Source organism: Symphalangus syndactylus, chromosome 1, assembly GCF_028878055.3.
Source record: "Symphalangus syndactylus isolate Jambi chromosome 1, NHGRI_mSymSyn1-v2.1_pri, whole genome shotgun sequence".
NCBI lineage: Eukaryota > Metazoa > Chordata > Mammalia > Primates > Hylobatidae > Symphalangus > Symphalangus syndactylus.
The window spans coordinates 131,248,838-131,272,240 of NC_072423.2; the positions used below are offsets into that span (position 1 = coordinate 131,248,838).

A 23,403-nucleotide genomic window follows, 5' to 3' on the forward strand; every position below is an offset into this window, starting at 1 on the left:
TTTCCAGTGCATTTTGCATTTCTCTAAGTGTGTCCTTGATTTCCAGAATTTGTTATTGGTTTTTATTTATGCTGTCTATGTCACTGAAGAATTTTCTTTCACATCCTGTAACATGTTTTTGATTTCTTTAAGTTGGACTTCACCTTTCTCTGGTGCCTCCTTGATTAGCTTAATAATCAATCTTCTGAATTCTTTTTTTGGCAATTCAGAGATTTTGTCTTCGTTTGGATTCATTCCTGGTGAGCTGATATGATCTTTTGGGGGTGTTAAAGAAACTTGTTTTGTCATATTACCAAAATTGTTTTTCTGGTTGCTTCTCATTTGGGTAGACTATGTAAGAGGTAAGATCTGCGATTCAATGGCTGTTGTTCAGATTCTTGTGTCCCACGGGATGCTCCCTTGATGTGGTGTTCTCCTCCTACCCCTAGGAATGGGGCTTCCTGAGAGCCAAATGTAGTGATTGTTATTGCTGTCCTGGATCTAGCCACCCAGCGGAGCTCCCAGGCTCTGAGCTAGTAGTGGGGAGTGTCTGCAAAGAGTCTGGTGACATGATCCATCTTCAGGTCTTGTAGCCCTGGATACCAGCACCTGCTCTGGTGGAGGTAGCAGGGGAGTGAAGTGGACTCTGTGAGGGTCCTTGCTTGTGTTTTTGTTTAGTGCACTGGTTTTGTGTTGGTTGGCCTCCAGGTAGGAGGTGGAGCTTTCAAGAGCGCATCAGCTATGGTCCTATAAGGAGGATACAAACTTGCCCTAGGGACACCTGGTTAAGTATTCAGGTCAGGCAGTGTGCAGGGCCATAGAGATGCCAAGAGATTATGACCTTTGTCTTTGGCTCCCAGGGTGGGTAGAGAAAGACCACCAGGTGGGGGCAGGGATAAGCATGTCTGAGCTCAGTCTTTCCTTGGGTGAGACTAGCTGCAGCTGCTGTGGGGGATGAGGGTATGGTTCCCAATCCTATGGAGTTATATTCCCAGGGGGACTGTGGCTGCCTATGCTGAGCCATACAGGTCACCAGGGAAGTGGGGGAAAGCCGGCAGTCACAGGCCTCAACCCTCTCCCACACAGCCCACAGTCCTAAAGGCCGGTCTCACTCCCATTGTGCCCCCACAACAGCACTGAGTCTATTTCCAGGCAGCCAGTGACCAGGGCTGATAACTTGCCCTAGACCACTAGCCTCCTCACTGAGAAAGCAAGCAGATTCACAGACTTTTGGTGTCTCGGGAGTCTGCAGCAGTGATCCAATTTCAACATTTTAAAATTTAGTTATATAAGAGGTAGCATTAGCAAGCAATCAAGGGTTAGACAATGAGTTTCTCAGGTATTTCATAATATTCAGGAGCCAACCCTGATTAATAATACCAAAATTTTTATAAAACATTGATTTAGCACTAAAAGTGGGCATTTTCTCCTATTCAATTTCCAAAAACTAATAGCAATCAAAATATTCAGCTGGAGAATAAAATGCGATATAAAACCATTTAATGAAATACTACTGAGCAATAAAATGGAACAAACTAATGATACATACAACCATGTGGATGAATTGTAAATACCTTATGCTAAACGAAGGAAGGCAGACTTAGAACGCTACACGTTGTTTGATTTCATTTACATAAACATTCTGGAAAAGAGAAAACTACAAGGATAGAAAACAAAGAAATGGTTTCCAATGATTAAGGGTGGGAGGGAGGGCTTGACCACAATGGGGAAGCAAAAGGGAGATTTTAAGAACACAATGGGGAAGCAAAAGGGAGATTTTAATAACTGTTCTAGAGGGGAGGGGGGAGGGATAGCATTAGGAGATATACCTAATGCTAAATGACGAGTTAATGGGTGCAGCACACCAACATGGCACACGTATACATATGTAACAAACCTGCACATTGTGCACATGTACCCTAAAACTTAAGTATAATAATAATAAAATAAAATAAAAATAACTGTTCTATATCTTAATATAGTATCTTAAGAATATATCATTTATATTTTGGAAAAAAAGTGACAAAATAATTTTGAAGTAGATCTGGATAATGAAAACAGCAGGAACAGCTAAACAATAAAAAATCAAACTGGAAGAAAAATTTAGAGCAGGGACTTGTTCTGTGAGATAAGATGTATTATAAGGATTTGTAAATTCTTGCACAAAGCAAGCACACATATTACGGGTAAGTAAGTGGTATAAGCATGTATTATAGGACAAGGTGATATCAAAGAATGTGAAAAGAATAGATTAATTTTTAAGTGCAGATAGGATACTGGTTTTTCGGAAAAGAATCAATTTAGATAGTTATTTGATACCAAATATACTAAAGAGTTAAATTTAGAGAAAAAGCAAAAGATACAGAAATGAATATTAATGAAATTTCTTACATTTAAAATGATTTTTTTAAAAAGATACATTGGAAAAGTTTATTTCACATAAAAAGTAAACTATTATTTTTAAGAAATAGAAGTAAAAGTTAAAGAGCAATCAAGGTAAAGCATGAATGACAAATGCAATAGACAAATGTTTAATATTCTCAGTATAGAAAGCATGTAGTCAGACCACAAGATTCACTCAAATTTATTTTTTTTTGTAATCTGACTGAATAAAACTTAACTCAAGCAGTTTCAAATCAAACCTAACTAGACCAAACCAGCTCCATCTAGTCATAATCAATTCAGAGGGCTCAGGGGCATATCTGGTTCCCTGGTTCCCAGCAAAAACTAGTTCTCATCAATTTAAAGTCAAGCATATAGGATTAAACTTGAACTATATCAAGATGTTTCAAAAAGCATCAACCTATTTCTGCTTGGAAACATCTTTCATCTTTATCTTTGAATTTCAGTAAAAATGGATGCTTCTCCAGAATATTCCTTGATTACTCCATGCAGGGTTTATCAATCCCTCCTTTTTATCCCCATTATTACTTCCTTTATAATAATTATTCCATTATGTGCTTAACCCTTACACTGAAAATGTATTTCTGTGTCTACCAGATATTCAAAGATAATTGTTTATTGAATTAAAAAAAAGCTTACTCAAATGTCTACAAGTGTAAAGGACATCAAAGTATCATAAGAAAAGCTAGGCTCTAAAGTATACAGTCTTTTTGTGCCTTCGATCAGTAACCTATTGTATCTTCTACTATGTTATTAAGATTTGGGGTTGTTTTTGTTTATATATATATATATATATATATATATATATATATATATATTTCATCTTAATCTAGGATTGCTAAGATTGTTTTTATCCCAATAGATGTGACTTTTTTATATGACTTTAAAATTTGCAGCTTCCTTGTAACCACAGAAGGAACTCTGTTCAGGTCTTTTGAATTAAATACCTGTGGTAATTGTTTTTTTAAGAGGTACTTTTCAACCCTAGAAACAATACTGATAGCAACACACTTTCTCTCTAGCATCTCAGAAATTCAAGGAATAAAAAGCATTATCATATATCACTCAGTGCCCATGGCTTCTTTGGCCCATTCAAAGAAAGGATACTATACAGATGGAGAAAATATGGGTCTGATATTCCTCTAATTGGAGCTTTTCAATAGTATGCCTTTTCTTCTAGACTTAGCTCTTAAGCTTTATATACATACATGTATGTGTATATATATGTTTACATATATATACACACACACATACAAAAGAACATCATTTTACAGCTTCGTTTTCAAAGAAAGATTGTTTCTCTAAAGGGAGTTTCTATAAATAGGCTACCTTTCCTTTAAAACAAAAGAATCACTTATTAAACATCAGTGTTAAAACCAAGTTCATGGCTTGGGTCAAAGGGATGGCCCAATATTTCCATTCTGAAAATTAGAATGAGCGTTGAAGTATGAAACTGAATCTCAAGGAGGAATCTTTGACCAGACTAAAGAAATGATGTATTTAACCCAATACAAGATATTAATATTCATTCTATGTATCATGTAGGGAAGAAGGTTGGTCCCCCAAGTTTGGTAATGGAGGGAAGTGACACTCAATGTCTTGCTGATCTTTTCTCCTATAGTGTATCCCCTCTCCATCAAAGAAAAGACCTATGACATAGCAGTACAATGTTAACACCTAAGTAACACTTAGTATTTACCAGAAACATTCCAATTGCTCTATGTAGTTTAATGTATTTAATCCATAGCCAATCTTGCAACACTAGTACAGAAGAGGTTATATTTATTCCCATTTTACCAAAGGGGAAATTGAGGAACAAAGAGGTTAAGTAACTGCTCATGGTCACATATCTAATAAGGTGACAGAATTAAATCCTGGGGTCAATCAGCACATTTACTACTGTCATTACTAGTATGTATGCATCAAAGCAATTTATACACATAATGTAAAATGCAGCCTCCTCATCTGCAAGATGGAACAGTTTCTTTTTCCCTAAGGGTGCTTGAGAAATAAATTTAAAAATCTGTAAAATACTAAATACAACATTTGGCACATAGTAATTCCCCAATCCCCTTGCAAAAAAAAAAAAAGCTTATTGATAAGATCGGGAACAGGGGATCAGAAACATTTCCTGGCTCTAACTATATCTTTTAGTAGATATTGGTGTGAAGAAGTGAAATTGAAATAATCATATACAAAGAGTAACAAGAGAACAATAGAAACAGGCAGACAAAAGACAAAAAGACACATATGCAGAAAGTAGGAAATGCTTAAACCCTGAAATTAAAAAATGAAATTCAAAGAAAGAAATTTTCTTCTCTGCAGAAGCCAAAAGAGTATAGAGTGCAAAATAATTCTGTTGAATCCAGGACTAATACATTTCTGTGCCAAACTTAACTGAGGTAGCAAGAGATTACAAATGTAAATAAAATAGCTTGATGGAAATTTTCTGAATGAACAGGAGGCAAAGGTCAAGGGGAGATATCAGTGCTATTGATAAAGGACTACACTAAGCCATCAGAGAAAAAGGGTATAAGTATTTACTTGAACGACACTTCAAATCAATGTAAAGGTTAATGAATCCATTCTCCTGGTGGCACAGGGCACTACAACCCCAATGTACTACAAGGACAGGACCTGAAGGAAACTTTGGGAAAAGAGAAACCTCTGAGAAGACAAAAACTGTGATTTCAAATGATTTTAATTAGAAAAAAAAATCTAATTGTTGTTGTAGAATTGTAACAACCAACAGGATGTTTGGTATTCCAACACATTTATTTTATATTCCTTTTGTGTTTAATGTCCATAGGTCATTACTCTTTAAAAAAAATTAATCTGGAGAAAGTAGCAATAGAAAGCAGGAAGCAGAATGGAAAGATGATTTAATCTTTATGAAAATGAAAAGGGTTCTTGTGCTTTTAAACATTGTCTTCCATTTGAAAGAAGGCTTTTGAGGTTTAAGTGTTTTAAAATGCACCAAAAAAAGTATTATGTCATATATTTCTATGTGGAATCATCATAATTGACGGTTTCTGCATTCACTTTTTAAGCATTTACTAATAAAATGCATTATTAAGAGAGAATTAAGGCAATATTAGGAAATCACACTAGAATAATATGCTCAACTATTTTAAATTCAATTTAGTGTGTCTATATCAAACATCGTACATTCAAATGGTAGGTATTGGAGGAGATAAAAGAATAACAAAGGCATAATTCTGCCATCCAGTGGGGTAAGATAAGCATACAACAGTTGTTAAATGAGGCTACATGTCACAAATAGACACCCAGTATGGGAGAAAGGCATTTAATGCTGTACAGTGAGAGTTAAGGAAAGGGGAGTTGGAAATCAGAAAAATCTGCATGAAAAGTATTTTAGTTGAACAGAATTTCTTTGGGAAATAAGAGTGGAATGAGGGGAATGCAGGCCCTGGGAACTAGAGGTGCAAGGATATGCTGGGAAAACATTACAACAAGTTTGGGATCATACAAATTTGTGTATGACTACATTAACACAGCTGCCATGGTCTTATAAAAAATGGGACCACTGTTTCTGAATCTGAGAATTACCAGAGCAAATTCAAGATAAATATTTCTCTGATGCCACACTCTTTCCAATTATCTCAGAAAACTGTCAACCTCTAACACGGATATGTATAATTTAATGGATACCATTCTAGAATGAGCTATGACAACTGTACATAACGCTCAAAATGGAAGGGTAGTCCTTACCTAGTTGCAAAGGATGTGTACCTTATATACCCCATGTACCAGATAATGTTCATCAATGATGTCATTCAGAGACTTCAACTATTAAATTATACTTCTAGCCTAGAAGGTGGATGTTGATGAAATAATTCTCATGAGGCTAATAGATGCCACTAAGAATGCTACTAATACTATCTACCATTTCTTGCCAGAATTCTTTGTGGGGCTATGTAAAATCTCTCAGTTAATTCTAGAAACACTTGTAAAGGAGATATTGCTAACATCAAATGGAACAATTAGGTTTTTTCTTACTATACTTTAAGTTTTAGGGTACATGTGCACAACATGCAGCTTTATTACATATGTATACATGTGCCATGTTGGTGTGATAGCATTAGGAGGTATGCCTAATGTTAAATGACGAGTTAATGGATGCGGAACAATTAGGTTCTATGAGGAACCTGGCAAGATGCTAAATAACTTGTTCAAGTTAAAACGTAAAAAACAGTTAGCAGCATAAGTCAAACCAAAGTCCATCTGATTCCAAAGGCAAAGGCGGTATTCTCTGTAGCATATGTTCTTCCAGAAATTAAATTCATAAAGGGCAAAGGGGATCCTGGCTGTGAGGATCTCATAGAAAGCATATCATAAGCTGGACGAATGGTGGGTGCTCTTTTCTTTAACATCATATAGGTGTAGCAAAGATGTAAAATGCTTGTCTTTGGGATGCAAGAAATGAAGGGGCTGTTAAATGATGTAAGCAAATATTGAGTTGTGTCCTTTAAAAATAAATTATATGAGAATTTTATCTTAAATTCTTTAATCTATTACATGGATTCATTCAGATAAAATTACAACTAACAAAAGATGACTAGAGAATTACTTTCCTTAGAGATCGTTCAAATTAGGTAAAGATGCAATAAGCTTAATGAAATCATGATTATGTGACTCTACAATAGGAGACTTTACTATTTCTGAAATTTTTTTTAGATTTTATGTGAACACTAATAATATACAGTGTTCAACTAGTTGCATGCTACTGTTTAAATATATTATTATCATTATTATTATTATTATTATCATGTACTACAACTAGCAAACCTGGAAGGTCGTACTTAAGATATGTCCCACATGGTGAATGGCACTCACCCTAGTGAAGTCCAGATGTAAGATGAACATTATCTGAAATTAGCAGCGACTAAAAGAGGCAACAGAGAATAGTTCTTATGATGATAACATAGCTCCCGTGTGGCATCTGTGGTTAGCTTTCTGGCTCTTAGATATTAGTCGTAAACTCTCCCTAAATTGTGGCAGACTCATTCGCATGCTACTCACAAATTCACATAATTCCGTTCCCACAATTGCAGCATGCCACACATGCTGCTTAAATACATTGTCTTAATAAAACATTCACATATTCTGTCAAACAATATGCTATTTGCTAATGAAAATGAGAATGCAAACGTTCAGAAGACTAACCATTGCCTCTGCATTTAAAAAATAAAACAAAACACTGACTATAGATTAGGCACCTGAATGCTTGTTTACCAAAAAAACAAAAAATAAAAAATAAAAAAAACTGGCAGAACTCATTTAACTGAAATTTATTTCTTAATTGCTCCATTGAAACTAGCTTTCTAGAACATACATAGGTTCTCAAAATAAGACCAAAAAAAGTGAGAGCGTATTTTAAACTTCGCCTTTATCCTGGTTATCTTTCTTCATCTTTTCTAAGATGAAGGGCTTGAATTTGACTCGATATCGGCAGTTTTCAATGTTTGTTTTTTGTTTTTGTCTCAGGGCCCCTTAACACTCTGAAAAATTATTGAAGATCCCCCAAAACTTCTTTAGACACGTTATATTTATTGAGACTTACCATTAAAAAATAAAATAAAAAAATTTAGATGTTTATTTTAAAATAATAAAAGTCCTATTACATATTGACATAAATCATATACTTTTATTTAAAAATACTATTTTCAAAAACAAAATAAAAAAGAGAAGAGTGGCTTTGTAATTTCTGGCTTAATAAAAGACAGCTGGATTCTAACATTTGCTTCCATGTTCCAGCTTTTGCCACATCTCAAATCATGTAGCCCCTGGAAAACTCCACTTTACATTCATGAGAGAATCGGAGTGAAAAAGGCAAATAATGAATTAGTATTAGGATAAAAATATTTTTGACCTTGTAGACCACCAGAAAGGATCTGAGGAACCTCCAGCGGTCTCTGTAACACCCTTTGTATCGAGCTCACTATACCATCTTAGAATGATTATGTGTAAAAACATATTAATTTCAATATTTTTCTCCAGTGCTTTTGTACACTTTGCTAAGATTTTTTTATTTTAAAACCCCATTATCTTATATATGGAACGATTTTCATTCTTTTGAATGGAACTTTATTAAGACATATTGTGATTAGCTTAGTGATAATCGGCCAGTGATTGCTCACTCACAGGAGACCTGATCACGTTTTTATCCGCCATTACACACACTTTATCAACATTTAAATGGTGTATCCCTTTTATAAAGAAGCCAGTCACATATAAACAAGTGCTGCCTTACTTAGAGTGTCTAGTATGTCTATTTCCAGTGAAGTGAGGGAATTTGAGGAATTTTATATTCACTTTTGAAACCTCCCTCAATCTATCCTGAGGGATTCAGTTAACTTGAGTACATTTTACAGATGAGACTGTAAAACTCAAAACATTAATGAAAATAATAGATCATAGAATAACAAATTTATTGTCTATATGAATATAATACCTTAGTTTGGGTTCACCAGAAACGGACTTTGAAACAAGGTTGCTTATGAACGTGAATTCTTAGGAAGTATTTTCAAGAAAAGCCAGTAAGGGAATAGGGAATTGGGACCAGGAAGTGAAGGTTCCAAGGAAGCAAAGATGTGGTGTTAAACAGCCCCACAAACTATAACTGTTTGAATCCTTCAGGAAAGCTATAGAGATAGTATACGTCACACACAGAGTATTCTCATCAGAAGCAGAAGAACTGGGATATTGATATTCTAACAGCTGTCAATCACTGTTTATGGATGGCCCCAAATGGGGACGTAAATTCCCAAGTACTTCTGACTCTCACTGCTCACAGGCAAAACAGGCTGCTGCAGCCTAAGGGCAGTGCACCTAATGAAAGAGATGCAGGTGCTGGTTGATGGCCAACGGCAAACACTCCGGGAGCACTAACATTTGCTCTAATAACAAACAGCTGGAAATCAACTTAAATTATTGAGTTCTTTTTCTTTAGGGCATCTCACCGGGTCAACTAGTGCAACTGTTTGATATAAACCTCTGGTCCAAAATGTGTCTCACACTCAGTTCAATAGAAAATGGTTATGTTTTCATATGTACAGCCTCCCAATCTTGCTATAGGAATAATATGGAATGTATAATAACTTTGGCCAAGAAACACATTTTTGAAAATGCACTTAATTTTTAAAATTATTTTATCATAAGCATTATCTATCTTTCTTAATGTATAATAAATATGCATATTCACCACCTCTAAATTTTTAATTTGTGTCTCAAAATTAAGCTTTCATATGAAAGATTTAGGGCATTTAGAGCCTTAGGACACTCCCTGTTTCATGGGACAATGAGTAGGGGTGTGAGCATGGTCTATACTTCATAGATACAATCATCTAAAACTTAAAGTGGATTATAATCTCAAGGAGCTCCATTCTGTTTTTCTGGGCCCTAATAATTTTTCAAGAATAGAAATTATTGAAAGCAAGTATTAAGGTTGAGACCCAAGAGATACATATTTGCATGAATTTAGATTAGCAATTAGGATTATTTTCCTGGCATACTTACGGTATCAGAGAGTTTAAGTTCATATTTTATTTCTTTGAATAAAAAACAATGTGCTCTAAGATATAAGGACTTCCCAAAGCCTCTTGTTTCAGACACTGAACAGTCTTCTATAGTAGTATGTGCTTATGAGCAGTTATAAAGAAACTGTGAAGTTAAAATAACTAACAAGATTTTTTTTTTCTATCTAACACACAAGCAACTCTAATGATACTGAAAAGATTCTTTATTTGGCCTTACTTTAGTCAGCTTACTGAACTGTCTCTAGGTGACGTCTGATTACCCTGGCCTGTCTTCGGCAAGAATCCTACCCATGATGCTTCCTCTTGGTAATTTTCCAACCACTGACCTCCTATGCTGCTCCTTGGCTGTAAATTTCCACTTGTCTATGCTGCATTCAGAGTTGAGCCCAAACTCTCATCTCCACTATAAGAGACTCCATTGCAGTGGTGCCTGTAACTATTGTGATGGTGCTGAAAAAAACTCTTTCTTACTGTGCTTTAACAAGCATCACTGAATATTATTTTTCTTCAATAAAAACTCTCAAAGAAGGTAAAAATCAGGAGAAACTATGAGAGTTTTTCAGAGGCTATTTAATAATGTACTACAGGAATAGTCTGGATACTCAGTGAATACAAGTTCTATACTAGTATATTAGTTTCCTGTTGTTGCTAGAACAAATTATCTAAGACTTAGAGGCATAAAACAACATAAACTTACTACCTCACAGTTCTGTAGGTCAGAAGTCTAACAGATCTCACTGGGCTAAAATCAAGGTGTCAGCAAGGCTAAGTTTATTTCTGGAGGCTCTAGGGGGGAAATCCAAGTCTTTGCCTTTTTCAACTTCCAAAGGCTGCCTCCTGTCTTCAAGGCCAGCAATGTTGGGTTAATTCTTTGCACACTGCATCACTCTGACCTCCTCTTCTACCATTCTCCTCCACTTTTGAGGATGCTTCTAATTACGCTGGGCCCACCCAGATAAACCACGCTAATTGGTATGGATTGGATTTGTGTCTCCACCCAAATTGTAATCCTCAGTGTTGGAGGAGGGGCCTAGTGGGAGGTGACTGGATCGTGGGGGCAGATTTCCTCCCTGCTATTCTCGTGATAATGAGTTCTCACAAGATCTGGTTGTCGAAAAGTGTGTAGCACCTCCTCCTTCACTCTCTTCCTCCCGCGCCAGCCATATAGGTCATGCCTGCTTCCCCTTTACATTCTGCCCTGATGTAAGTTTCCTGAGTTTTCTCCAGCCACACTCCTGGGTCCTGTGGAACCAGGAGCCAACTAAACTTCTCTTTTTTACAAATTACCCAGCCTCAGGTAGTTCTTTATATCAATGCGAGAATAAACTAATACAATAATTTTCCTATTTTAGGGTCAGTTTATTAGCAACCTTAATTCCAGCTGCAACCTTAATTTTTGCTGTAACCTTAATTACTCTTTTTCATGTAACCTAACATATTTACAGGTTCTGGGGATTAGGAGTTACAGATCTTTAGAGGACCGTTATTCTGTCTACCACAACTAGGTATTTGCTTATTTATTTAACAAATGATATTTGTATTGTTCTGTGCCAGGCTTTGGGCTAGATGTTTGGAATAAACAGTAAGGTGCAGTCCTTGTTTTCAAAGGGTTTGAATTGTTTAAGGAAGATGGGAGAGATAAACATCAAAGTTCTTTCTCAGAAAAACCTAAACTCTAATGGGACAAATGAATCTTCATAAGCATGCCAATTTCCTATGAAAGATTTATTTTTTGTACTGAAAAATAACTAAAATATTACTCAAATTATTGATTCATCATTCAGGGCTGAAAGACGTAAGAAATCAGAGGAGGCAGCTAATAAGATAAACACATAATGGCTAGTTCAGAGCTTGCCTACTGTTTTCATTCACATTTCTCTTAAAATATTTTCTTACATTTTGCAGACTTTTCATTCTAAAAATTAGATAATAAATAATGAGGCGTATGTATAGCAGGCTTTTTGATGGTTACAAGGAGAGAGTGGCAAGTATTTAATTCAGAATACTCTCCATTCATACAAAAATTGGTTAGAATGTGTTCTTAAATCAATCTTATTAAATGAGATTCTAGATTCTGAAATGCACTAAGAACTTAATTACTCAATTTGGTTTCCTTGGCTTGTGTGTTAATTGGTCTTAAGCCACTCAACCCTCAGCTTGCTAATAGGACTCATCCGGACAGACACTAAATGGTTTAGCTACTCATTAGTGATGCTGACAGAAGGCAAAGCCCAACATGGTCTTAGAAGCAAAATTAGTGTTTTATTATTTATTTTGTAAGTTTTTACGTGAAATTTTCAGTTTAGAAATTCGTGCAGACCTGAATGGAGTCAGTATTTTAGAAATAAGTTATGAAGGTGGTTCATGATTTTGGAGATGTGTAGAAAACCTCATCCCTTTTCTCTATCCCATGAAATTACAACTACTTTAATCAATCAAATTCTGGAACCAAATGGAAACTCCAGAGACATTATGCTGCTACTTATTGGTGCTTTATATGTAACTATAGAAAAAATATGGTTAAGAAAGCATTAACCATATCTTATTGATTAAAAATTATAGAGTATGTTATATCATATAATATTATAAGAGAAATAATACATTAATGTGGTAGTTTCTCTAGGCAGAAATGAGCAACAATATTATGCCAAAAAGGATATAATATAGACTGGAAATTCTCTTTTTTGTTTTTTCTCAAGACATTTATCTTTTTATGTGAAGAAGTGGCAGAGGGAGCAAAAGTGCTGCATAATCATTGTGCTTAACTAGCTCCAGTGGCAACAAGTTTAGAGACATTATTCCAGTATAATTAGGCAAGACCATTTGCCATGCCAGAAAACAGAATTCATCATTGCACTGTTCAAGAATGAGTTCTTTAAAGAAACTACAATTAGGTCTTCCTCATACACCTTGAAAAGCAGTCTTAGAAAAATTAGGCTTTCCAAAATGTAACTGAAATTTTTCTCAAATAAGTTTCTTTTTCTTACAAACATTTTTCTCTCTCTCACTCTTGTTTTCTTTCTCTCTCTATTTAGATATGGAAATATTTTTAATTAAAACATTTAAAAATATTTTAAGATTTTCCTCAATGTTTTCCCCCAAACTGGTTGCATGCTTGTTTACCCAGAGCTGTGCATCCTCCCCATCCCTTCAGAAAGTTCATTAAAAGCAAATATATGTATGGTTGTCATTTAATTCATGAAACTATACAACTCCAAAGAGTATTTAGTGAGTATTTACAGAGCTAAGCATACAGCCCTTGAGCTACAAAAAATGAAAAAATACTCTGGTTTGGAAAATTCAAAATCAGATAAATTAAGAAAAAAAAACAACCCTCTTTGTCACTATTCACTTAACCTGCTCCTACCAAGATTAGAACTTCAAGAGGCAATCAAGGCAAGTATGACATTAAGTAATAAAATTTAAGGTAATAGTGAAAGACCTTCCAACCTTCTAATCGTAAGCCTCCATCTGCTCGACTAAAGATCTTTTTCACTTGACTTCAGCCAGCTGTAGGCATTCACACATTGGATGTCATATTCGATGTCCACCTCTACATTTATCCAAGACCAAAACCTCAAAAAATACCTTCTGTTTGGTAATTTTCTATGCCTGCACCTCACCTTCACTTTACTGGCTTTATGGCTGCCCTAAATCTTTTCCATTTTTATCAGCCATCTAACTCTTTATGTCCTCAGTTGTTCTCAAGTTGGCCATGCCACCATTCTTGTCTTTTTCTTGTCCTTCTTGTCTTTTTCCATACCTCTCTTGCTAAATTTCAACCCTGGCTTGCTACCTGACTACTACTTCTAATGTTCACCTTCATTAACCCAACTATGTGATTTATAATCTCTGCTCTCTAAAAAAACAAAAAGTCATAAAAACAGTATATTTGGGCCATGAAATTCACTTTAATACTTTAGTGAAGTGAACACCTTCGTTTATAGCCAAAGATTTTGAATCAAAAAGTAGTTCCCTAACACAATTTCTAGAACCCCCAACTTGAATTTGACTTTCCCTAAAATCAGAGCAAGGGACAAGGTAGTTTAATTGGGAGCTGATGTCAGGAAGCTGATATGATAGAAAAGGAAAAGACAGGGAAGGGGGAAAATGCTAATAAAGGAAACCTCATTGAGCTTGTGACCACTGTAGATAACCTCTCAAGGAACCCCGTAGAATGTGACTCAGAATTATCCTTCCAAAGGATGAGAGACCCAATGTTATCTTCTGGCTCCTATACCCTGTTGATTGAAGGCTATCCCAGGGGGTGATAATTCCCCCAAAGTTTGTAGAAGACATTTGTCTGTCTCATTGAGCAAGCTTTTATAGATTTTGTCCTGAGGTGGAAAAGTGAAGACACTAGGTGGATACATGAGGTAAGATGTTTCTAGGTTGCATCTCATATGCAGCTGAAATCACAGGTGGGTAGGGTAGATGTAGCCCTGTCAAAAAACTCATTTCAATTATTTCTATTCTTTTGAAGATGAAGTTTTTCCTTCTCTGTTTAGCTTCTCATACAAAGATTTAGAAATTTAATCACCTCTTCTTTCTGTCTTATATATCTAATCAGTTGCCAGCACATAGCTTTTTTACCTTCACAATATCAGATGTGGCTCCATAGAAAGGTTGAAAACTGATTGACCAAATCAAATTCTATAGAACTCACATAGATTCTCAGACTCCATTGACCGTGATGTTGTCCAAATGCTCTGTGAAGTTCACTAATAATATTTTAAAGGTGTTTTCTTCATCACGAAGCAACAAAGTATGTCTGATACATAGAAATAATCTGAAGACATCACCAACATTAAGAACGCAAACATTTTTCTAGTGAAAAATCTAAAATGATACCCAATTGGGGATTACATTGTTCACAAAGTATGTCATACAAATGATGCTTTAGTTTCACAAAGATGAAACATTTGGAGAGAAGCAATGCTCCACCTGAGCAGAACAATCAAGACATATTTTTTGCCCAACTCTACACCACAGCATTTTTTATTTGTTATCTCTTCTCAGCTATAGTTGTATTTGTGGACTTAATAGACTGTTACTATTGAGCAAACACAGATCGCAAGGCTCTGCAACATTTCCCACTGATAAAAATTTGTAAATCTATTGCTTAAATATTCTGATTTTTGAATCACATAAGATAAATCTAAGATAAATTGCATTTAAATATGTTGTCGATATTTTACTCTGGCAGGAATGTTAAGTTTATACAAATATTTGTGTTCATCATTTAAAAAATCATTTCGTAAATATTTTTCCTTGCTTGCTCCCATAAAGTATTCATACACATACATAGTCATACACGTTGTTATTTACATCAACACACAACATTAAAATTACTATGTCAAAGCATCAAAAAGCCCCATGCTTTATTTATTAGAAAAATATTATTCCTCTGATACATAACTATTTGTGCAAAGTTCTGTCAGTCACAAGAGTTGTTAAATTTTAAAAGATCCCATAATGTGCTAGGCTTTCTCTCGAATTTTCCTTACTTCTTAGAGTTCAATTAAGATTAGAAACAGTTATGTAAAGAGTAAGGAAAGCATACCAGAAGTTAGTTATTCCATTTTATTCTGAAAAGACTGCTCCACTGAGAGGAGCACGTGCTTACAGGAAAAAAAAAATGTCTAGTTTGGGAGCAAAACATGATTTATTTTTTTACAAACCAGCCTGCATGTTCTGTTCATCAATACATGTCCCTACATGTGAAAACCTTTTCCGCATGGTGTATCATTCTGCTCTGGGGGCTCTTTGAAAGTGAGCCTTTTAAGTCCACGCCCCACAGATTCCTGACGTGTCTGGGAACTAACCCTTTGCTTTTGCCAAAGGTTTGAAAATGGAACACTTTGGGGGCTATACAACATTGCTGTGCAATTCATTATGGGACAAAGAAATGTCTGGGGTTAGGCAGGCAAGCAACTAATGATCCTTCATTTTGTCCAGAAAAACACCAAGATCGATATGTAGGACATGCAACATTTATGGAATGCTGTATTTTCTTTTCCCTCTAGGGAAGGGAGAAAACGCTGAATGATCTCTTTCTGCTGATGGCTACAACACTCAAATGACTGACACTGTTTAACACATGCTTTTGGTCTCTCCTTCTCATCTGCTAGCAGCAATACACACGACTGATCTTTGTTAACTTCCTGTATCTTGTACTCAATAATTTGATTTTTGGCATGTATATTTAGCTTCATTGATCCAGGTAACCAAAATCTGGGGATAACATTATAATCTAAAATGAACAGAGGTAGTTCTGGGATATGCTAAAAGACATCAGTCATCCATGATGTATTCATTTAAAAAAATATCTTTCATGAATACATAGGAGGAGCCCAGAGAAATAAAGCATGTTCCAAAAAGATATCTGTAAAGTTCTCTTCCAACTCACTTATTTGTCAGGAATTAGAACCCAATACCAACGTGAATCATATTAAAGTAGCAAATAATTCCAACAATGGCTCAAATCGAAATGGGGCAGCAACATAAATGTGGTCAGTGTTACATGTCCTTGCAAATTTCCTTAACTATGACATTTTTAGAATTTGAAATTCAGAGCAATGTCAACATTTTAGGTTGAAATAGATTTTTTCCTTGTTCTTTTATAGAAATGACATAGTAGGGGACTTGGAAACTAGATGATCATCTCAGGAAAATAATTAGCTTTGCATCTCCTTTAAGAATAATTGTCATTGTCAATAGTGACAGAAACCGAATGCCATTATATTTGCCCAATAACACAGGCACATTTTCCCCACACTGTCCCTAAACAGAGAGGTAGACAGCATGAATATGGCACCAATTGCTCTGTACTTGCTTAGAGTTGTATTAAATGTAGGCGACATAGTTTGGCTGTGTCCCCACCCAAATCTCATCTTGAATTCCCATGTGTTGTGGGAGGGACCCAGTGGGAGAAAATTGAATCATGGGTGCAGGTCTTTCCCGTGCTGTTCTTGTGATTGTGAATAAGTCTCATGAGATCTGATGGTTTTAAAATGGGGAGTTTCCCTGCACAAGCTCTCTTCTCTTGTCTGCCGTCATAGGAGACATGCCTTTCACCTTCCACCATGATTGTGAGGCCTCCTCAGCCACGTGGAACTGTAAGTCCAATAAATCTCTTTCTTTTGTAAATTGCCCAGTCTTGGATGTGTCTTTATCAGCAGCATGAAAACAAACTAATACAATAGGGCCCTAGTATGAGAAGAAGATGATTGACATAATATTCAATCTTTCAACAGCTTTCTTAAGACCCGAGGATCTCAGGTCATCATTATTGGATCACTGTGAGTCCCTCATCTACATGACCTTAAAGCAATGTATTTAAACAATCAATGTGCAGTTCTATAAAACCACAAACTTCTGAATTCAAATATGTCAAATCTTGATAAGCCAGAACACTGAGATTTTTCAGATTTTAAAAACTGTATTTTAGTTTTCAGTGGGTCACACTAATTATAGTTGAGTATATTCACAAGCAAAGACACACTCTCTAAAGTAATGAAAAAGATTGGGAAATTGGCCACTTAAAAAAAGTATGAATATCTGATGCCATAGCTCATAGTGATATCCTACTCCCTGTCTTAAATATGGAATCACATATTGGTTAAGACATACATTTCTAAAAGTAAGATTTCAGCTATTTCCAGGTAATAAGTAATGAGGACCAATAAAGGCAGACAGCATATACCCAAATTGTAATTATGCCTGTCATGACTTAGTAATTATACTCAACAAGGGCGAATTACTACTTTACCTTGCAAAATACCCATATCTTGTATTATATCCTCTTTTCTTCCACACCTAATTTAAGTATCAAAGATTAAATGTCTTTACTTAGCATTTGAAGCCTTTATTCAACTCTAAATTTCAAAGTAATTTATACATAAGCAGATTCAAGCACTGATGATGATCAATATTGTGTATTTAGTTCTGTTATGATGAGTGGAAATCTCAGAAGCATACAGTTATCTCTCCTAAGAGTTTTATAACTGAACATAATTATTTTGTCTTTCTTGTTCCCAGGAGATAAAAATGAGTGAGAAAACTCATAACCAAGTTCCTGCTATTCACGATGTTTCCATTGGGTGTAGCTATGATATTAGATAGGTTAATATCACAGCCTGCATATTCTGGAAGGATGCCCAGACATTTGGGGGATTTGTAGTGACTTTCTTTGTCTTCAGCATTAAATTGTATTAGTCAGCAATATGTTCATTGGGGAAAACCAAATAAAATACTTTCAAATCAATCAGGGCAAGAAGGCTTTCAATACGTCTTTTTGACATACCAATTTTTTGAACAAATCAAAAAATTGAGACTTGTGCTAAAACTTGAATCATTCATAATTTCTACACAGTGTGCTCATTTTTATTTTTGTATAATTATATAATTTACACCTAGTTTGAACAACTTCTATATAGATAGGTATCTGTTGGATAAAATAGGACAAATAAGAGGAAAGTCCACAAACAATGCAACTCCTTTACTCGATGACTGGTTTGAGTAAAGTGTCTTAAAATGTCTGTTTATACAAAAAAAAAAAAAGTATTTCTGCTAAAATGCAAGGGCAGCTAACATGCTGAGATGAAAACTGCTAACTCTTTTCTTAACAACACCATATGTCTCCAATTGGATCATAATGCAGTCAGTTCCCAAGGGAACGTTACACATGGAAGCTAACCAAATCAAGGCACAGTCTTCACTGTATGTTGACTCACTGATTAGCCAGCAATCAGCTACTTTAGATTTTCAGATTATGCAAGTGTCTGTCTGAAGGGTCTTTCTGCATTCTTGACATCCTCCTTAAAAAAAGCAAGTCATTACAAAACCCTCCACAAAAATATTTCTCTTTTTGTATATGTTTCCTCTTATCTATAAACTCAATATATTTTAAAAAACTAAAATGCTCAACCTCTGAACTCTCTGATGGGTTTTAAACAGTAGATGCATTCTACAGCAAACACTATTGAAATCAAGCTTAAAAAGATGAAAGTCACATATTGTAAGATGGAAGAAGTCGCCTTAGTCTCCTCTGAGAATAACTGTATATAAAAGACCAACAAATAAACCAACCTGCCTTATTCAGATGCATCTTTATGTGATTTTTCTTAGTTTAATACTTCATTCCATTGTTAATTTCTTATATTGGAATTATATTTAAAACTTTACTTAGTTAATATTAAAACCTTCCACATACACCACTGCCTCAAGTTCTGGCATTTGTAGCTCTGATACACATAATAAATCCAATTATTTCATGTTTAATGCAATTCTTACTAGCATAAAGTTAGAACACTTTATAATGTGTATAAAACCTTAGGAATTTTGCCTTGGGAAGTGTGAAATGCCCTGGGATAGTCCAGATTGGGGCTTCTCAAACTAGCTCTGATAAATGGATGGTATTTTCTAAAATTTCCACTTTGTCAGTAACTGATATTTTGGTAAAAGAAAATTATGCACTCAGATTTCATGACATGGTCAAATAGCTATATTAGTTTCTAAATGCTTTCTCTCAGTTTCTGTGCTTTTCTTGTCGTGGACTGGTAAGAAATGTTTCAGCGCTGGCATCGATTTGTGGGATTCATTGTGAATATCATTGTTTGGATATTTTGTAACTTAGAAATTGGAATTTTAATATTAATAATGAGTCACACACTTCTATCGCTTCCGGCACATCATTCTTTAACTATTCTTTGCTATGGTTTTCTTCTAACCCACTTTAGAAAGTTAGCAGCAGAGATTCAAAAAGCCAAAGGAGAATTACCAAAAAGTTTTGAGAAAGATGAGTTGCTACACAGTATTATTTAAAAATACACATTAATAAAAGCAAACCCCCCAACTCTGCAGTGATCAACAAGGGCTTTACCATGTACTTATTCTAATAAGAGTAATTTAAGCCTCAGCATCATTTAGTCACTTATTAGTGACATTTCTTACCTGGGATGCCTGGTGGTGTTTTCAGATATTTTCCATTAAAATGTTGAATTACCACTTCACATTTTTCAGTAGACTCCATTCTGGGAAAAAAAGGTAAACCAGAGGTCATATATGGTTGTCAAGAAAAAGAAACTTAAGAAGTAAAGGAAAACAAGAAAGCCATAGAAATACTTGATTTGAGAAATGTACCCTAACTGCCAACTTTTGTCATGACCACGATGACCAGATTGATAAGAGAACATCACAAACTCATTAATGCTGAGAAAGTATTATTCACTCTTTGAAAGGTGTCTATGTGGAGGGCTCTGTTCTGAGCACTCATTCAGAGGTAACCCTGAGGCATTATCTTAATTCACTCAGCAATATTTGGCAATTGAAAGTGTTCAACAAATGTCTGTTGAATAATGAATTAGCAAACCTGATGGGTAAGTCTTGTTATTGTCATTCATATCAATAAGGGCACTGAGGCTTAGACAGATAAACTACCTTTCCAATAAGAGGTAAAGTCAGGATTTGAACTGACACCTGTGCAACAGTAAAGCCTGTGCTATAGCTATTAAGCTATACTGCTGATGGATTCCACAAAAGAGGTTGACAAGATGTGTTTTATTTGAACAGCTTGCAGCCTAAAGGACTGATTGGTATAGTAATGTAGTCGTCAGCATTATGACATTTTTATTGAAAATCCACTTTATGGAAGACATCCAAAGAGTTAGGTGGGGTCCCACATGTTGAAGGAAGGTATAGATACACAAATCTTAGGTTCTATACTTTCTCAATATTGAATTTTGGACAATATCCTATTTTTTCATACTATCTTATCAATATTCCTAAACTGGTATTCTTGTGCCAAATTTTGGCATCTCACATACAACCTAAAGCATGAACGTTTTGAGCCATACCAACATAATTTAAATTTTGGCAATGTTACCACATCTTAAGTATAGTAATATTTGTAGCATTTTCCAAATAATGAATAATATCTGGCCTTTATTATTTTATAAAATTGGATGGGGAGGATAATAATTAAGGATTAATTCTGATAAAAGGAAATTAAGTCTTCCAAAGAGTATACTAGAGGCAAAAATAAATTTAAGAAACAGCACACATACACATGAAAGAACGTGTATGAAATGTGTAAAATATGTTCAAAAGGCAAAGCATAATTTTGGATTTTCTGCTGTTATTAATATGAGCTTTCTTGGAATGGTGCCCATCAACTCAAGCTGTAAAACTTTCCTACATCTAAATTTTATGTGTATTTCAGGACCATATTACATGGCCATATTACAGGACCATATTACATGGCAAAGGAAAAAAGATATGAAAAAATTATGTTAACAAATGTCAAGTAAGTTATACATATTTATTACAGCTATAAGAATTCAAATGTGAGAGGAATCCCAGAAGTGAGAGAAATGCTGAGAGGAGGCACAGAATCTAGGAAAGGCTTTTGAAGAAGTAATTAGGGCAGGGGGCTGAGCTGGGCAGCTTGGAGCGCGAGTGTCCCTATTACAATGTGGTAGAGCAAGCATGTGGCTCAGTGGAAGGTTTGCCCGGGAAATTCTTAAAAATTAACTGACAGAGGAAGTCAGGGCATCTGTATCACCTGTTTAACAAGTTTGAAGATGATATCAGGAACGAGTTCCGTTTCTGAGCTATAATTTTCTGACAAAGTTTTGTTTTCAGATGTTCATTTCTATGAAGCATGGGATGAGTGTGCATCTTTCTGTATTGATGGTTATGGCAAATCTCTACCGCCAAGCAGGGCTGAATTTACAGGAATGAGGCCTATGTCTTCACACAGAGCCCCACACTTAGAACAACCCTGCACTTGGTTTAAAGTTCTGCTGTTGCCACCTTGAACTTCTTAACAGTGTTTTAACAAAGGGATCTACATTGTCATATTTCACCCTAATTTAAGTAGCTGATCCTGCTATGACAAGAGTGTAGGAAACTAACAACATTAACGGTCAGTATGTATATCATCAGGCGACCCAATGGATCCACACAAGTATTATTTAAAAAAAAAAAATCTTTAGAATGAATCAATTTGATGTCCAAATAAAAAAAAAACTATGCAATTTTGATAAAAATAAAAACAAAAGCAGCATTTTGTTTACTAGTCACTCACAAGTTCCCCTATATCAGAAGATGTTTGGATAAGAAAGACAAGAGGAATCTTTCCTCATTCTAAATATTTAGGAACAGCTAAGTACAATTTTCCTAACTCTTTCAAGTTTCCTTTCCAGTGGAACATTTTACTGTAAGTCTTTCAATTTTTTTTTATCTTTTTTTTTTTTTTTAAGTAGAAAACTTCCATTTCCAGGAAGAAAAGAATTCTAACTCTGTTCTTTCTCTCTTCCCACAGGATCCACTACTGTCTCTTAGGGCAAATAACCTTCCCTCCTAGCAGAGACATGAATGGGAGAGGAAATGTAAGCCCTTAATTACTACAGATGTTACTTTATGGAATTTTTATTCCAGGAGAGCTACAGAATGCAAAGTTTATGCCTCAGAGCCCCCTCCCTATTCAATCTCTCTCTGGGTACTCATCTGGATAAAAGGCAGTTAAGAATCTAAAGCTTGCTTGCAAGAGTCTTACAAATCAAATCCTTTCTCTTTGTCTTAAAATGGCATGGAATTATAAATGAAGACTAATACTAGGGGTGCGTGTGTGTGTGTGTGTGTGTGTGTGTGTGTGTTTATTCTACATAATACATTTTAGGGAATAGACGGGAAGCTAAAAAAGAAAATCAAGTGGCTAACCCACTCCACCCACTTAAAATATTTTTGTTCTTGTTTGAAAGCCTCAAGTCCTCCCTTCTGTATTCTAAGTATGATTGTCTTTTCTTAACACTGTTTTACAGCCATATCAAGCTGGATGGGGGCTGTTTCTATGAACACAAAGACAGCAGCGTAGATTGTTCACTTTGGGTTCATTCAGATTTAACTAAGTGAATGTCTGCTGTGAGCCTTTAGAGACTCCCGTCTCTGAAAGAATAAATGCAATAAAAGTCTGTTTTCTGTAGCTGCCGGCGCTTAGTGTCAAACCATGTTATGCTGCACCACCCAGCAGTGACAATTCCATTTTAATACACGGGGCACATTTTAACAAGGCAAAGCACTCCCAGCAAAGATGGCAATATAGGAGCTGCCAAGGGGAAAAGGCTCAGTGTTCCTCATGCATTTTATGTGGAAGCAGAACAAAAGTGAGACTGAGACCCAGAAAGCTCTGGGGGGGAGGAAAGAGACTATATTTGAATAGCTATCTTAGGAAGAATGTGCCCATTTTCTTCTCAAGTTTCACAATTAACCTCTCTGAAATGCCAGCTCAAGCTATCTGGAATCTGGCACACGCTTCAGTTGAAACTGACACTAGCATTATCAAGTGAGTCTGAAAAGACAGCACGCCAGACACAGCTGCCTTTATATGTCCCTTTCAGATGGGCCACTGAATCACTACAACTGCATCTATTCTTCCTAGGCGGTACCTGAAACCCCTTGC

The 23,403-nt window shown here is 35.5% G+C and overlaps 1 protein-coding gene across 8 annotated transcripts in view; it reads right to left on the reverse strand.

Annotated features, from left to right (window-relative positions):
• Nucleotides 1–23,403, reverse strand: part of RBMS3 (RNA binding motif single stranded interacting protein 3) — a 1,708,877-nt gene that overhangs the window by 250,637 nt on the left and 1,434,837 nt on the right. For all 8 annotated transcript variants that reach the window (XM_055284824.2, XM_055284857.2, XM_055284838.2 and 5 more), the window contains one exon: nt 19,896–19,975. In XM_055284824.2, the coding sequence (XP_055140799.2) occupies nt 19,896–19,975 (80 nt within the window). The remainder of the gene's footprint in view (nt 1–19,895; nt 19,976–23,403) is intronic.